Source organism: Elephantulus edwardii, unplaced genomic scaffold (assembly GCF_000299155.1).
Source record: "Elephantulus edwardii isolate Elephantulus edwardi_28Jun2011 unplaced genomic scaffold, EleEdw1.0 scaffold00328, whole genome shotgun sequence".
Classification (NCBI taxonomy): Eukaryota; Metazoa; Chordata; class Mammalia; order Macroscelidea; family Macroscelididae; genus Elephantulus; species Elephantulus edwardii.
In genome coordinates, this window is record NW_006400078.1 from 1,468,559 (window position 1) to 1,485,860 (window position 17,302).

Here is a 17,302-nt window from a genome sequence, read left to right on the forward strand (position 1 = left end):
GACACAGCAGGGTCTGTCACTGCCAGGATCACAACCACATAGCCACCTCTGAAAGTGGCAACCAGCCCTCTCAGTCACAGGCCTTCTGAAGACCCCAGCCCTTCTGCACTCTCATTGCCACTCGCTGGGCAGTGAGTGTCCCATCATCCCTGCCAGTACCCAGAGACCCAAGCCTCCTACTGCTGGCCTCCTGGGACTCCTGGGGTACCTGTCACCCCCAAGTGCCTAACTCCCCAAAGCCCAAGAGTCCTGCCTCCTCCCCTGCGTCGCCGACACCCTCTCCGGGGTCCGGAAGCCCCCGCCTCCAGCCGGCACCCCTGGTCTTCCCGAGCCGCGAGCCACGCCCCCTCCGGGACCGGAAGTTCCCGCCCCCTTCCTCTGCGTCCCCTATTGGCCAGGCGATCGCGCCTTGCGGGGTCAGCTGCCCAGTCGGAGGGAGTGGTGAGCCTGTGTGGTCAGCCTCGTCTGTCCGTTCTGTCTGTCCGTCTGTGCCTGCCGGCTCTGATGCTTCCGTCCTGGTAGCCTGGACACCAGCAGTGGGCCGGCCTTGTCTTGGCCAGCCTTGCGGGGAGGAGTCCCGAACCTGGAGCGCAAGAGCTCGGCTTACCGGCTGGCACTCGGTGATCTTGGCCATCTGGCCTCAGTTTCCCTATCTGTACCGTGGATTTGGGGGTGGGAAGTGAATTTCATGATTTCTCTGACCTCTCCCAGCTCTGTGACCTTCTGGGCTGGCTGGAGACACGGGTGGGTCGTTAAAGCAGTTCCCACACAGGTCCTGGCCATGAACCCTCCTGGAGGAAGGAGGCAGGAAGCAGCGGGACCCCGGGCTGGAAGGACTCACAGACCCCGCCAACAGGTGCGCGCCTCGCACCCATGCCCTCACGGTGGGGAGCAAGGGAAGGCATTTCTGAGTCCTGACTCCCCAAGAAATGCAAGTAGGGTGGGGGCCAGTGGGTTATTGTTCCCGAGCCCTGTCTCCCTCTGAGCTTAGGACAGGCAACAGGGCAGGATCACCATGGGGACCACCCTGGAACCACCTGTGGGCTCTTTCAGGATCGTGATGTGCAGCTATCCAAGGCTCTGTCCTATGCCCTGCGCCATGGGGCCCTGAAGCTGGGGCTTCCCATGGGAGCAGGTAAGTGAGGCACCTGGAGGCTTGTCCACGAATAGGGGCTTGAAACCCTGGAGCCTGTGGCTCTCCTCTCCCATGGCTCATGGCCTGTGAGAAGGGCGTGGCAGGGCACAGCCTTCCCATGCACTGAGAAGACAGATCCGAGATGGCAGTGCCCAGAGCCACATTACCTGTTCCCCATCACATCAGGGAAACTGATGAGGGGCCATGTGACTCAATAAACTAATCCCAAGGCTGGGCTCTGGAGGACATTGAGGTGATTGATACTTGGTGTCCACACCCGGCGGAGTCCTATGTTGAACACTTCAGCTTTGTGCCCCTCCATGAGGTGGGTAGGATCCCCATGTAAATTCCAGAAAGTAAGGCCCAGAAACAGGAGACATTCAAGCCCACAGAGTCAGGGACAGACACAGCCCTGTGGACAGAGGGAGGGCAGCCTCTGAGCACCCTGCCTGCCCACAGACGGCTTTGTGCCCCTGAACGCCCTTCTCCAGCTGCCCCAGTTCCACAGTTTCTCCACTGAAGACGTGAAGCGTGTGGTGGACACCAATGGCAAGCAGCGGTTCGCCCTACAGCCTGGGGACGCCGGCACTGGTCTGCTCATCCGGGCCAACCAGGGCCATTCCCTGCAGGTGGGGGTCCAGGTTCCAGTGAGCCAGCCAGGCAAGGCCTTTGTCCACAGGGGCTTCACTGCTGCTCATCCATCCACCCATTCCAGGTCCCTGAGTTAGAGCTGCTGCCTCTGGAGACGCCACAGGCCCTGCCCCCTGTGCTGGTCCATGGGACATTCTGGAAGCACTGGCCTTCCATTCTGCTCAAGGGGCTGGCCTGCCAGGGAAGGACACATATCCACCTTGCCTCGGGACTACCTGGGGACCCTGGTGTCATCAGTGGTCAGTTCCATCCCTCACCTCTTCCCTTCCAGAGGTTGAAGCATCCCTAGTTTGAGGCCACTCTGTGGTCAGCATGCAGCTCCCACATGCCTCCCCACCACACTTAGCTGGGGCCCCCGCCTGCTGTGGTCAACTCCTAGGCCCCAACTCTGGCTGTCTCTGCAGGCATGCGGCCCAATTGTGAAGTGGCTGTATTCATCAATGGACCACTGGCCTTGGCAGGTGAGCCTGGACATGGTGGGGACACCCTTTGGCCTGTCGGAGGGCAGTAGTCACACCTCAGCTTTCATCACAGATGGAATCCCCTTCTTCCGTTCTGCCAATGGGGTGTTCCTGACTCCCGGGAATGCTGATGGCATCCTGCTTCCCAAGTACTTCCAGGCGGCCCTGCAGCTGTGCCCCACCCGTGAGAGTCACCCCACCTCATGTTTTCAGTGCCTGTCCCCAGCTTCTCCTCCAGCCCTCAATGTCAGTCTTGTCTCCCTGTCTCCAACCGTCGCTCCTCTCTGTCTCACTCAGGAAAGCCCGTCTCCTTGTCTGGTGATGAAAAGACAAAGTGTCAGACTGGCCCCAAGCACAGCTCTAGAGAAAGAGGAATGGTCCCGCAATAAAATATTTATTATTTAAAGATATTTTAAAAAGACACTTGATTGGAAAGAACAGATTCTCTCCTGGCGTGTTCAGTGAGTAGAGAGGTGGGGGATACTGGTCTTGGCCACTCCAGCAGTGAAGGGAGCAGTCTACTCCCTAAGCCAGGATAGTGGCAGACCGTGGACCGGTCAGGCCTCTGCTCCACACCAAGCCAGGGGGTGGCAGGTGAACAGCGTGCCTAGAGAGGGCGTGGGCAGTGAGTCCCTGGGGACGTGGCCGTGGGCGGTGAGGCAGTTCTAGAAGGCCTCGTGGCCCCCTGTGAGCTGCAGGAAAAGGTCCTCGTCCAGCTCCTCCCCGCGGGCCTTCTCCCGCGTCGACAGGAAGATGTAGCCCCCGATGTACTCATGCACAATACGGCAGCTGGCAGATATGCAGCTGAAGGCCACGTTGATGTGCTCGTCAAACTCGATGGCCACCTGTGTGTGGGGGGCAGTCAGAGGGCCACGGAGGGGACACAGGAGCAGCCCAGCACCTCCCTGCCCTGGTGGGTCAGGCCCCGCCCCGTGCCCACCTGCCGGATGTCCCAGTTGACATTCCACTGACGCATGTTGCTGAAGCGCCAGGTCTTGACGACATCGCCCACAGCCAGGTCAATACGGATCAGCCGGTTGTTGGCAATACCCAAGATCTCGTCTTTCCTGCTGCCCTTGAACCTGGTCCAGGGGTGGGAGGTGAAGTGAATGTGAGCAAACCCCCACCCAGGGGCAGAGCAGGCAGCAGCTGAGCTACAGTCATTGTCCCGCTCAGCGGCCCCCAGCTCTGTGATTCTGGGCTACCAGCTCCTTTGGAGAATGGAGGGAAAGAATAATCACGACTGCATTTAGCAGCCTCAGGCGCAGCCCCTGACTTTAAGTAACATTTCGGCTGTTTAGCTTTATGTGCTCTCATCTTCCTTAGCTGCCTTGAGAGAAGCAGGAGTCATGGGGGGCGGTCAGCCCGTCCTCCAGACAAACTAACAGAGACCAGAGGGGACGGTCCCTGGCAGAGCCAGGACATAGCCAACTCTCCTGCTGTCTATCTCTTGGATTTGCTGTAGGGTGTATGGAAGAGAGTTTGAGGGTTACACCAGACCCTGCCAGTGCGGTTTGCCCACCGGAAGCGGGGCTCCTGGAAGGTGGGCCATACCTGACCAGCACGTAGGAGATGCCAAAGTCAGGCAAGGATTGCCAGGCCTGGATGAAACGCAGCTGGGCCTCGGGCAGCGAGAGCTGGGCCACGTTCTGGTGGGCTTCCAGGATCCTGGGGGTGAGCTGTGGGAGCACCCTGGTGAAGGGCTTCCAGGATTTTGTCCCCTCCTCCAAAAATCCCCACAGACCCCCATCTGCCCCAGTCAAGAGCCAGTCACTGAGCTGGGAAAGAGAGGTGCCCACTGCAGGGTCTTCTCACCCCCCCAGCAGGTGGAGCCCAGCCAGGTCCAGAGTGAGGGTGGGCCCTGGAGAGTACAGGAGGCCACACATGGCAGAGGGACAAGTAGGAGAGGGAAGGAGTGGGCCAAGGTGGCCAGGCCAAGGCGATGGTCATTCCCACCTGTTTGGCCTTGAACTTGCGCTGGAAGCGGGGAGCGACGAGTCCATAGGGGTTGAGGCCCTCCGTGGAGGCGTCGGGGCCCTGGGGGTTATTGCCTGAGCCCCCACCGCCAGTCCGCTGCAGGCTGAGAAAGGCCAGGATGGCCTGGACCTCGCTGGTGTAGCTGCTGTCCGCCATGGTGCGGCCCTTGGCGGCCAGTCGGCAGCCGGCCATCCAGTGGGCATACTGCTGCTCCTGGGGGAGACGGAGCAGGAGGGCTGCAGGCTCTGTGCAAATCACCACCCCTTCACCTGCTCAGCTCCTGCGTGACCCCTGGCCCAGCGTGGTCCCCCACCCTGCCCCAGCCTCACGCACGTCCTGGCACCGCAGGTGGATCTCACTCATGCCCTCAGGGGATGGCACCAGGAGTTTGATGCAGAATTTCTGTCCCGAGACATTGACATCAGGGACCACCTCACAGCCTGGAGCGAGAGGAGAAGTGGGTGGGGAGGAGGGACCAGCTGCCACCCAAGACTTCCAGCAAAGCCACCCCGAGACACACAGCATCCTCTCTAGGACACAGGTAAATGAGGCTGCCTGAGGCACTGAGCTGCCCAGCTCTCGGGAGTCTGTGGGGACCTTGGTCCTGGCCTCCAGTCCTCACTCACCCTTGAGGTTGAGCTGCTGAATGGGGTCTCCAGGGGCCTCGTCCTGGCTCTTGTAGTATGACAGGGTGGTCTCCTTGAACACTACCCAGTGCTGGCGGTACCCCTTCAGGGTCAGCTTCCTGGGCCTGGGGTGCAGGAGGTCGGTTTGCAAAAGGCCACCTCCCTCCTGCCCCTTTCCCAACCAGCTCCGTGGCAGGCTGCCTGCTTTGGCCAAAACTCACCGGAAGATCCGGAGATGGTCTTTGAGTTCCGGGATGGTGGTGAGGCAGTCCTGGGGTGGGAGGCATGTCAGCAGGAGGCCTGGGCCTCCTGCCGGACACTGACCCTACCCCCTGACCTGAGCCCCTCCTCACCAGTACATCCGTGGGCGCCGACCCCTCCAGCTTCACCTCCAGGTTGCTCAGGGCTGCGTCCAGGTCATCCAGCCCAGCGTCTGTGGCCGGCCGCTCTTCCACCTCCCCACTCTGTGACAGCTTGTTGACGTGGTACTAGGAGTACAAGGGGCTAAGGTGGCAGCCCGTGTAGCCAACAGGCTAGGCTAGAGACCAGGCCCACTGAGCTAGCCCTGCCGGCCCACCCACAAGCACCCGGCCAGGCCCGCTGGACACCTGCAGGGCCGCGAACACCATCATTTCCTCCTCGGTGCAGTCTGTCTCCTCCAGCAGCAGGTCCCACCGCGCCTGCTCGTAAAGCTGCGTCAGCCGCACGGGGTCCATCTGCAGGGGGGTGGGGGGCCGGCTCGGTCAGACCCCACCTGCCCAGAGCATCCTGCCAGCCTTGCTCTCCTCCCTGGAAATCTCAGTCAACGTCCCCCACGTGGGAGCAACCCCAACCCCAGCCTGGCAGCACGCCCAGCCCACTGCCTGAACAAACGACACTAAACCGTCCGCCACTTGTTCAATCAACAAACTCCCCACGTGTGCCCAGCACTCAGCTGAGAGAGCGAGGGGGCGTGAATGTGAACCAATGGATTAGTAAGTGAGTCGAGTTCTGTGGACTCAGTCCGCTCTCATTTGGAGGAAACATGCAAACATGCTGAAACCAGGTTGTTAGTGGTTTGGTGGAGGAGGGGGATCACTGCTGGGGCTGTGGGGGGTGCTGACTTTGTTGACGGTGGGAGAATGATTTGGTAAAGGATGACAGGAATTGTAATCAGTGTTACTGGACTGTCCCTGTGGAAGCTGTTGAGATGGATTTACATCTTTATCACAATCAAATGGGGGAAAAAACAAAAGGCGCAGTTGAACTTCTACAGAAAAGAGAAAAGATCAGGGTAGAAGCTCTGTGGTGGCAGCTTATTCAAGCCCTTGGGCAAGACCACAGCGAATCTGAGGGTGATGAGGCCAGGGGAGGAGGGAAGGGGGGTTACTCTGCTGGAGAAGTCAGGGAAGGCTCCGTGGAGGAGTTGACATAAGGGTGTTCACTGAAGGATGACAGTGGACCCCTGGAAGGAAGAGTGATACAGGAAGAACATTCTAGAGAGAAAGAACAGGGAGTGTGAAGGTCCAAAGGAGACCAGTCACCCACAGGGAGTCAACCCCATACTCCTCTGAATCCAACCAAAATGGATTGTTGTGTACTGAGTTGTGGGTTTTCAAAGGTGGTAAATTGCATGGGAGGAGACCGTCTATCTTTCTGCCACGGAGCAGCTGGTGGATTCGAACTGCTTACATTTGTGTTGGCAGCACAGTCCCCTACCACTGAGCTACCAAAGCTGATACCAAAATGGACTCTAAGGGCATAAAAATAGAAACTCCAAAGGACAAAGAAGAGCAAGGGGCAACAGCAGGTAAGATGTCAACACCTTCCAGACGACAGAAAGCAAAAGTATGGATGGGAGGTGAGTGAGGAGGCAGAGAGCTGCGATCCCACACCTCCTCCCTCTCCTATTTCGTGTTAACAATCATGGGTTTAGAAGGCAGGCAGGAGGGAGCTCTGGTGGCCTAGTGACAAGAAGCTGCACTGCAATCCCAGAGCTGCGTGGTTCTAATCCACCAGATGCTCTGCTGGAAAAGGAGGGACAATTTCCTCCTATACCTGTCAGATCCGATCTGACAGCACATGCGCAATAAAAACATAGAAGGCAGGCAGAAAGCAAAAAGAACTAGAACTTAAAAAAAAAAAAAAGAACTAGAACTTGAACAAAGACACCCAGTTCCCTGGGCAGGCTCTGGACTTGGACTCCCCGGATGAAGGACAAGGGTGGGCTGAAATGAGGACCAGTGGGGGCGAGTCTGTCACAGGAGCAAGTCCCTCCCTAATTCCCTGCAGTCATTGGTGGCCCTCTGGCACCTGAGATACTAAATGCAGGAGGGTCACCCCTGGCACCCCAGGCCCAGCTAAAATCCACAATGATGACAACAGATGAATTCAAACAAGGTTGTGTTTTGAAGGGCAGCACAAGTCCCAGCTCTTCCCCACTTGTCGCCCAAAAGACTGACATTAAGTTTTCTCTCCCCAGTCGGGAGATTATAGGGTTCAGATCTGAGTAACTGATCAAATGGAAAACCCCCCAGAGCGGCCTACCTGCCCAGCACTCCCCATAAGGACTCCAGATGACCACCTTTGTTCACAACACAGGGTTTCCAGTCAGCATATTAAGACCTCACCTTCAAGTATAAATGGACAGGCAAGGTTCACCCCAGGTGAGGAAAGCTGCCAGCAGGAACCCTGCTTGCTGAATGTGAAGAGGACTTGCAGCACTTACAGCAGAAGGTCAAAGACTACAGTCTTTAGCATGAATTACACCTCAACAGCAAAACAAAAATACAACTGGACCAGTCAGCACCATCATTACAAATGACTGAAGTTGTCAGGTTTCATTTAACTTGGATCCACAGTTATTAACACCCAAAGAAGCACCTTCAGTTTGCTTGACTCCACAATCAATACTCGTGATAACAACAGCCAGAAAATCAAAAGACGAATTGCATTGTGAAAATCAGCTGTCAAGGAAACTCTCCAAAGCAGTGAAGTGCACCTGATCCAGATACTGGTCGTTGCAATTACTTGCAATGCATCAGAAAGCTGGACAATGACTAGGGAGAATAGAAGGAGAATTGATGCCTGTGAGCTGTGGTGCTGGAGAAGATTGTTGAATATACCATGGACTGCTAGGAGAACAAACAGGTTTGTCCTGGAGAGGGTGAAACCAGGCTGGTCACTATGACTCAAGCGACTTGATGGCACATAACAATAACTGCAACAGAAGTAGCAGTCAAGAAGTCAAATGAGGAGCTCTGGTGGTCTAGTGGCAAGAAGCTGCACTGCAATCCCAAAGGCGCATAGTTCTAATCCACCAGATGCTCTGCTGGAGAAGGAGGGACAATTTCCTCCTGTACCTGTCAGATCCGATTTGACAGTGCGCGCGCGTGCACACACACACACACACACACACACACACACACACACTTTACAAATAAATTAAAGTGTTAAAGGGTAAGGACATTAATTTAAGCCTAAGGTGTCCCTGACCCAAGTCAGGGTATTTTCAATGACTTCATATGCATGTAAAAGATGGACAATGAACAAGGAAGACCAATGAAGAATTCATGCTTGTGAAATGCGAAGAATATTGACTATTCCACGGACAGCCAAAAGAACAGACGGAGCTGGTTTGGAAGTGGTGCAGCCAGGGCTCCTTAGAGGCGAGGACGGAGAGACTTTGTCTCACAGACTTTGGGCGTGCTGTCAGGAGGGCCAGTCCTTGGAGAAGAACATCATGTTTCGAAAAGTAGAGTCAGTGAAGAAGTGGAAGCACGAGGGATGGATCAACACAGCAAAGGCAGCCATGGACCGAAGTCCTGCAGAGATTGGGAGGATGGCACCGGACAGGGCAGGATGTCTCTCTGTTGTACATAGGGCCGATGCGGATTTGAACTTCCAAAGAGTCATCACCTTTGGTTTAGCAGTAGGACTCCCTACAGACTATGACATCAGGACTCCCACCTACAAATATCAGTTCCAGACAGACTGCAGATCTGCACTTCAAACTTAAAACAAGTCTTTTAAGAAAAACATGGGATCTTTGTGATCTTAGGAAAGATTTCTTAAACTGGACATAAAAGGTGTTAATTATTAAAAAAAAATTCTAGGGGAGCTCTGATGGCCTAGTGACAAGAAGCTGTGCTGCAATCCCAAAGGCACATGGTTCAAATCCAACCAGATGCTCCACTGGAGGAGGGGCAATCTCCTTCTGTGCCAGTCGGATCCGATTCAACGGTAAACAACGATGAAAGATTAAAAAAGAAAAAACAAATTATAATTTGGATTACATAAAAATTATTATAAGAACTTCTGTTTATCAAGCCAGTGAGAGAATGAAAAGGTTAAGGACAACATAGGAAATATATTCACAGTATTCATGGCTTTGAGCTGTAGTGCTGGAGAAGAGTATTGAATATACTATGAACTGCCAGGAAAACAAACAGGTTTTCATCCTGTAGAGGGTGAAACCAGGCTGCTCCTTGGAGGCAAGGATTCTGAAGCTCCTTCTGACATATTTTGGGCATGTTGGAAGGAGGGACCAGTCCTTGGAGAGGGATGTCATGCTTGGGAGCGTGGAGGGACAGCGCAGGAGGGGAAGATCCTGGATGAGATGGATTGACTCAGTGACTGGGGTAATGGGTGTGTCAGAGAAGATACAGTTGGCACAGGATAGAGCACTTAACAACAAAAATGTATCCACAAAAGGTTCTCATACCCAGAATATATAAAGACCTCTCAAATAAATAAGAAAATGACTACTCAAATTGGCAAAGTCTAACAGAAACTTCAGCAAAAAAGAACGAACGGAAGGATATGCTTATGACTCATAACCGTACGATAAAAGGCTCAACCGCCTTAGTCACCAGGGGAATGCACATGTAAATCAGTCAAATGTAAATTAAAACCACATGAGAAAAACATCAGTGGTTGTCTGAGAGTTGGTGTAGGAGGTCATTTTTGCAAACATACACTCGAGAACTTTCTGGGGTCAATGAAAATGTTCTAAACAGAACTGTGGTAATGACCACACAACAAATTAACTAAAAATAAGCAAACCAAACACTTACAATGGGCGGGCTCAGGGTACATAAATTATAATCTCACTAAAGCTATTAAAAAAAACCCCAGAGACCCAAGCAGGAGATTGCGTGGCACGTCCACGAGAATGCTGACAACAAGGAAAGAAACGCCACGTGTTGGTGAAGTTGTAGAACAAACGAAACTCCTTCTACACAGCCGACAGGAGTATAAACCGGCACAGCCAGCTGGACCAAGCCCGGAGAGCGGCCTAGTAACCATCTACTAACGTCGCCACTAACGCCCACCAAACGGCCTCCGAACTCCACGCCTGGGATGTGCCCTGTGCAAACATGTATGTCTTCCCCAAAAGACACACCCCAGCAAGCACATCTCCATTCATAATCGTCTCAATCTGGAAATTGTACAATCGGCGTCGCTGCCTCATCAAGCACAACTCATAGCAACCCCGTGAATGACGGCTATGAACTCAGTCCTATCCCGCACCATCCTCGTACCCCTGACACGTTTGAGTCTGTTGCCACAGACACTGACACTGAAGGTCTTCCTCTCCTTTGCTGACCCGACACCTTTCCAAGCATGATGTCCTTTTCCAAGAAATAGCATCTCCTCACATGTCCAAAATACGTGAGATAAAGCTTCCTCAATTTTGTCTCCAAAGAACATTCTGGTTGTACCTTCTCCTTGGCGAGCTCCGGTGGCCTAGTGGCAAGAAGCTGCACTGCAATCTCAGAGGTGCACGGTTCAAATCCACCAGATGCTCTGCTGAAGGAGGGACAATCTCCTCCTGTACCAGTCAGATTTGATTTGATGGTACACACACACAAAAATAATAAAATTTAAAAAAATCCAAAGACATATAGCTGTTTGTTCATTGACAGTTGTTGTTATGTGCCATTGAGTCCTTTGTGACTCATAGCGACCCTAGGTACAAGAGCCCTAAATGCCGTTCTATCCTGTGCCAGCCTCGCCATCTCAAATGCACTCATTTCCACCACTCCACTCACAGAATCGATACATCTCATTGAGGGTCTTCCCCTCTTGCGCCATCCCTCCACTCTCCCAAACATGATGTCCCTCTCCAAGGACCAGTCCCTCCTTGCAACATGCCCAAAGTATGTCAGATGAAACTTCAGAATCCTTGACTCCAAGGAGCATTCCGGCTTTACCCTCTCCAGGACAAACCTGTTTGTTCTCCTCGCAGTCCATGGTATATTCAACACTCTTCTCCAGCAGTAGAAAGGATAAATTAGGTATGATATGGGCATACCTTGGAGACATTGTGTGTTGGGTTCCAGACTACTCACAGTAGAATGAGTGTCACACCTTTCCAAAGACTTAGAAGAGTGGAGTTGACACTACATTGTGGTTTGTCGAGTATACAGTTGTGGTCGTGGTGTTAGGTGCTGTCGAGTTGAGCATGACTCATAGTGACCCTATGAACAAAAGATCTGAACCCAAAAGATCTGAACCCTGTTCTATCCTGCGCCATCCTCACACTTCCTGACACACAAGAGCCCACTGTGGCAGTCACCCTATCAGTCCATCTGGTTGAAGGCCTTCCACTTCTCCGACCCTCAGCATTATGAATTATTGTGAGAATTACCAAAATGTGACACAGATCCGTGAAGGAAACATGTGTTGCTGGAAAGAGGGTGCAACAGACTCATGTCATAGAGTTGCCAACCCAGACTCCACTGTCATCCAAGTGAAATCCAACCCGCAGAGAGCAGCCCTGGGGAACAGACAGGTAGGGCTGCCCCATAGGGCTCCAAGGTGGTGATGTTCACAGAGGCGGTGATGTTCACAGAAGTGGGCTGCCCTCACCCTTCTCCCTTGGGACTGGTGAAGGTAAGCTGCTAATCTTTTGGTCAGAAGTCCAGTGTTTAACCCACTGCGTCATCAGGGTTCTTACAGTTGCTGCAAACCTTCCATTTGTAAAAACCGCAGTATCTGTGACGCAAACTAGAGTGAAACGCTATAAAAGGAGTGATGTCTGTCTGCCCACACAATGAAATGCGACACAGTCATAGAAAATCTTTCCAGCCCAGAATCTTATACCTAGGTAAACTGTCACACATAAGGGTGGAATGGTGACTTTTATGAACGACACAGGGCTTCAAGCCACTTCTGTTTCATGCACGTTTTAAAGGAAGCCACTGAAATCATGTCTTCCATCAAAATGAAGGAGTGTGCCACGAAAGAGGAACTCAGAGGAGGGGGGAAACGAGAAGTTCAACATCGCTGGGACTTGCTGGCAGAAGTCCAAGAGCGCACAGGGTGGAGAGTGTTGCTATTGGGTGTTCCCAAGGAGGAAACAACACTGATGGCTGTTCTGATAGGCTCAAGCCTTTGGAAGAGACTCTTTTGCGTTTTGGTTGCCATCTTGGAGGGTTGAGTTAAGGAACACCCTCCACCGGGTCAGGCCACAGACCCACAGTAAAGAGGACCAGCCATCGGGAGAGCAGCCGCAGAGCCTCCTGGGGCAGCTGTTAATAGATGCAGGCAATTCACAGAGAGATAAACAGATACAAATACAGTGCTCATGAACTTCAAAGCGATTTGACCAAGGAAGGAAACATAAAAATAGATCCACGTCGTGGCTTCACTAAGAATACCGTTGTGTGGGTTACTATCTGCAGTCACAATCCTATTGTTTTAATGAGAAACTTAGGGTCTCCAGGTGTACAAATGGTTCGCACTTGATTGTTAGCTTAAAGGCTGGTGGTTCAAACCCACTCGGCGTACTGAAAAAGAAAAGGCCTAGTGATCTACTTCTGTTATGATTAAAGTCAGGAAAAGGCTCTGGAGCATTCTACTCTAACATACGGGTCGTTCGGCATTGGAATGAACCAGGGGGCACCCAACAGCAGGATTCTCTAAGCCAGCACGTTACTTTGAGAAAAAAAAAAATAGTTAAAAGAACAAGACGTAGAGATACAAGAAGGGAAGACACAGTGCTTAGAGGACCCCAGGCTTTGGCCGAGGGCATGGGGGAAGTCAGGAACATTATTAGTGAGGGCTGAACAGTAAGATGAGTGTATTTACATCCATGAACTGGACACATGAAGACTGAAAGGAGTTGAAATGGCAAGCGTTTCATTACCTATATATTTGCCATAGTAAAAACAAAACAACAAGAGGAATAAATGGCCTGTCATTGGTGGTTAACTGAAGACTGAGAGACAGGGATCACTGAGCCCTAGGGTGTCTCAGTCCCTGAGAAGGAGGAGGAAGTCCAGCACAGCCTGGAGCTGAGACGACAAAGGGGAGAATTCAGGGAGTCAAAACTAAAACCCACACCAAAGCCAGGGCCGGAGCCGGGTTCCACCCACCTCACCGCGACCCCCTAGGACAGAGTGGACTGCGCCTTAAGCCTCAGGTGCCCACCGCTGCAACCCTTAGGGAAGCAAACGCTCTCTCGGGGAGCATCAAACCCATTCGAAGCATCGAATCCCATTGGAACCATCAGGCTTTTCGGTAGCATTTGAGTGCATTACGCACAACACCACCAGATCTCCTTCAGGGAGTCTTGGGCACTTGGAATGCCCAGGGCAGTGCCAGAGTGAAGAAGGATGCTCAAGTGAACAGCAGTGGCTTCTCTGGAGCCTTTAGCTGGGTGCTGTGGACATGAGAAAGCCACCCAGCCTGGGGGACAAACTCTGGAAAGAAAATCATGGGGGTGAAAGTGGGAGACAAGCAGCAGAGCCCCATGGGGGCAGGGTGTGCAATGGGTGCACGCAGCATGATATCTGTTTCCCCACTTTGGGGATGGTGAGATGCAAGTGGCGGTGGTGAATGCCAGTCTCTGCTGCAAAGCACCCTCACAGCCTGCTCTCAGTCTGCGGGTCCAGTCTGCCTTCTCCAGGAAGCCTACCCTGGCTTCTCCCACCCGCGGGGGCAGCCCCACTGCCTACAATGATCTGGAGTCCCAGCTCCCTGAGATACCATGGAGACTTATCTCTGCCTGCCTTGACATCAGTCAGTCCCTGGGTCGCAAAATGACTCACTTGACTACTAGCTGAAAGAATGGAAGCTCAAAACCACCCAGCACGCCTCGGAAGAAAAGCCTGGCAACCTGCTTCTGCTTTGCAAGCCCTCTGCGCATAGTCCTACCCCAACACACATGGGCTGGGGATGGACGTGAGGACAAGCCACAACAGCACTGGCCCAGGCTCCAGCATAGCAGGGGCAGACTGCAGAAACAGGTCTCCTGACAGCAGACGGACGGACGGACAGGCAGGCCCTACCCCCTTCTGTCTTCCTGACCCACCTTAGGATCCAAGTCGAAGAAGCTGTAGTACTTAAAGCGTAGCCAGAGCATGTCCCCAGCCTTGATGCCCTGCTGCATGAGGCACCGCGAGGAGTCCAGCCACCTGGGGAGGCACAGGGGGTCAGGCAACATGGGGAACGGCGAGGAGGGAAGGGGCAGGTCGGGGAGCTGGGGCCACATGCGCACAGGAGAGGGACTGGGCAGGGGACAGAGGCCTGGAGGTGGCCTGCGGTCTGAGCTGGTGGGCACACCTGCTGTGGAGCTGGGTCTTGTCCAGCAGGGAGCTGGGCCGCGGCAGGCGCTGCAGCAGGAGCGGGTCAGGCGGCGGCTGCGGACGGCTCAGCATACGGTAGCAGGCCTCGGTCTGCTCGCTGTCTGAGAAGTGGGCTGGCATCCCCCGGAACAGCGCAGGGGCCACGCCTGGAGGGCAGGTGGGGTCAAGCAGGGCCCCCTAGCTGGCTCCGAGCTGGACCCGCTGCCCAGCCTCCCCCGCCCTGTGCTCACCCCCAGCCAGGACGACCTTGGACAAGTCATACACCTCCTCCTCCGGCTCCTTCTCCTTCTTCTTCTTCTCCTTCTTCTCGGGAGCCCGGAGCAGAGACAGCTCCTCGGGATGCCGGATACCTGAGGAGCTGAGGCCTCAGCAGGGCTAGTGTCTGCCCGGGGACCCCTGTCCTACCACAGGCGCCTGGGGGCTGGCTAGGTCCCCACAGGCAGGAAGGGGAAAGGAGAGTGAGGACACACTGCTCCCACTAGGGCCTGCTGCCGCCAGGGTTGGGGGACTGGAGAGGGGGGGGTCCGCTGGTCACTCACTGAGGAGGCGGCAGATGGCGGCCACGGCCTGGAAGAGGGGCTGGGAGAAGCTGGCACGCAGGCGCAGCACACGGCGGTTGGGCAGCCGTAGGATGACCGGGCGGTGTTGGGGTCCAAAGAAGAGGCGGGCGTCGGCCAGGATCCCATACTTGTCCAGCGTCCAGTGGGTCTGCAGCAGCCACGTCCTCTTCTGCTCCCACCAAATGGCGTGGTCGGACCAGTCCTGTTTGCGCTCTGTGGGGGTCACGGATGGGGTGCTGTGGGCACCGCTGGGGGGACCCTGTCTGGCTTCCTGACACTGTCTTGACAATGGGGACAGACTAGGCTCAGACACCTGTGTCGACCGCCCTGCAGTCCCCACTCAGGCCAAGTGCAAGGGTTACATTGGGTTGGTCTAGGGTCAAACGCCAAGGTCATGTGTCAGGCCCGGGCAAGGGGGCCAGGAGGGAGAACAAGAATGCAGACTTCAGACTGGATGGCCTTGCTTGCTGCTGATAAGGTGGACAAACGACCTTGCCAACCTTGCTGAGCCAACCATGGACCGTAAATTAAGAAATGAACTCCAACTCCCTTCTTCCTAAAGACCCATTATAAAAACCCCATCCCAACCCCCCGAGGTTGCTAATTCTCTGCTCTGTCCCTTCAGGACAGAGGATTCGCCCGGGAGCTCTGCTTGAATAAAGTTACAACTTTAAACCTCAACCTCTCTTTCGCTGACTTCTTGCAGGCACATAGCTATATAATGGCCAGGAGAGTGACTATTTGGGCACTAACCTTTAGTCCTGAGTGGCTATGCCCCTTCTCAGGGATCCCTCAACCAGAATCCAAGTGCCCCCACCCCCGTCTTAAGTGCTTTCCCCTCACACACTCCAGCTGACTGAGTACCCCCATACCGTGCACCTCCGGTTCTCCCCAACTTCTGTCTTCACTAGACTCTCTCCTGCACCCCAGGGTTCCGGGCACAGGGACTGGAACTCACTTCCCCCATATCCTCAGGGCCTGGGGCGCTCTGAGACTCCAGGGCTTACTGGCTCTGTGAACTTGGGCGAGCCTTGTCGTAACCTCTCTATGCCTCGATCTTGATTGTCAGGTGTGTGGAGGAGTATGTTTTCTGAGCCCGCAGGTGGAGGTGAAGGTTCACCCATTATTTACCGTGGAGACAGAACGAGGCTACCACACGGTGTTTGAGATGCACCGAGGCACCCAGCCTCCAGGACCAAACCCACTGCCACCGAGCCCCTTGTGGCTCACAGAGAGCCTGCAGGACAGAGCGGGGTACCCCAGAGGATGTAATCTCTACCGAAGCTGACTGCCACGTCTTCCTCCCAAGGAATTGCTAGAAGCTTCCAACGCTTTCTCCACTGCACCACCAGGGAAGCCTTACGTCATTTGTCATCCAGTCAGAAACTGGGGGCTCGGGGACCTGGCCTACTCACCTCTCCACCCTCCCTCAGGAACATGAACTGTGGGAGGGGAGTCCAGAGGCAAAAGACCACCAGCAGCTTCTCCTGACCACTAGCCACGCCCCTTCCTATTTCTCCCAGGCTTCCTTCTCTAAAGCCCTATTCCCATCGCCCACTCATCCCTCATCCTCTTCCTGCACCTTGTACTCTCCTCAACAAGGTGCCCAGTGTTAAACCCGAGAGAGTTTTCCCTCTCTATCTGCCTGCCCTAGAACCCTTCGTCCCTCCACTCTGTGCCCTGGCCGCCCTGGGCTCTGGGACGCCCACTTCCCCTTCTCCAACTCTTATCTCTTCTCTGGTCTCTCTGACCTCCTGTTCTCTCCTGCCCTCTGTGTGCCCTTTACCCTGTTCAGCCAGCAACTCTCTTCCCACTCTGCAACATGGATCTTTCTGGGGCTCTCAGCTGTAGCTTTCCAGATTGGGGACCTCCGGCGCAGACCCTTCCCTGAGCTCCAGGCCAGAAACTCCAGGCCACCACATGAAGGCCTGTTCCTGGCTCCCTTGATTCGAGAAGCTTCTGCCTTTGAGGGCCTGTGCAGACACTGGGGACAAAGGCTGAGACCACTGCTGTTGTGATGTGCCATTGAGTCACCTGCAACTCATAGTGACCCTAACTAAGTACAATAGCTCTGAAGCCTGCCCTGTCCTGAGCCAGTCTGGGACTCTGACTCACCTACTCCCATTACCCCAGTTACTGTGTCAATCCAACTCATCAGGGGTCTTCCTGTCTTGCACTGTCCCTTCACTCTTCTAAGCATGATGTCGGTCTCTAAAGACTGGTCCCCCCATCAACAAACGAATGGCTAGAGAAGCTGTGGTATATTCGCACAATGGAATACTATGCTGCATTGAAAAACAAGGAACTCATCCAATATTAT

At 54.2% G+C, this 17,302-nt stretch overlaps 2 protein-coding genes across 2 annotated transcripts in view; one reads left to right on the forward strand and one right to left on the reverse strand.

Moving 5' to 3' along the window:
• The first annotated feature begins 781 nt into the window (after nt 1–781).
• On the forward strand, nt 782–2,636 carry TRPT1 (tRNA phosphotransferase 1). The gene is made up of 7 exons (XM_006901535.1): nt 782–856; nt 1,054–1,135; nt 1,595–1,764; nt 1,851–2,025; nt 2,191–2,247; nt 2,321–2,431; nt 2,545–2,636. Exons 1-7 carry the CDS (start codon nt 782–784, stop codon nt 2,634–2,636), a joined length of 762 nt encoding a protein of 253 aa, XP_006901597.1.
• A 276-nt stretch (nt 2,637–2,912) lies between these two features.
• Nucleotides 2,913–17,302, reverse strand: part of FERMT3 (fermitin family member 3) — a 17,513-nt gene continuing 3,123 nt past the window's right edge. Inside the window, exons 2-14 of the mRNA XM_006901504.1 lie at nt 14,962–15,195; nt 14,653–14,772; nt 14,400–14,568; nt 14,149–14,251; nt 5,459–5,566; nt 5,204–5,338; nt 5,072–5,121; nt 4,851–4,975; nt 4,558–4,664; nt 4,204–4,437; nt 3,802–3,926; nt 3,188–3,329; nt 2,913–3,092 (exon numbers count right to left, since the gene is read on the reverse strand). Coding sequence (XP_006901566.1) covers nt 2,913–3,092; nt 3,188–3,329; nt 3,802–3,926; nt 4,204–4,437; nt 4,558–4,664; nt 4,851–4,975; nt 5,072–5,121; nt 5,204–5,338; nt 5,459–5,566; nt 14,149–14,251; nt 14,400–14,568; nt 14,653–14,772; nt 14,962–15,195 — 1,832 coding nt within the window. The remainder of the gene's footprint in view (nt 3,093–3,187; nt 3,330–3,801; nt 3,927–4,203; nt 4,438–4,557; nt 4,665–4,850; nt 4,976–5,071; nt 5,122–5,203; nt 5,339–5,458; nt 5,567–14,148; nt 14,252–14,399; nt 14,569–14,652; nt 14,773–14,961; nt 15,196–17,302) is intronic.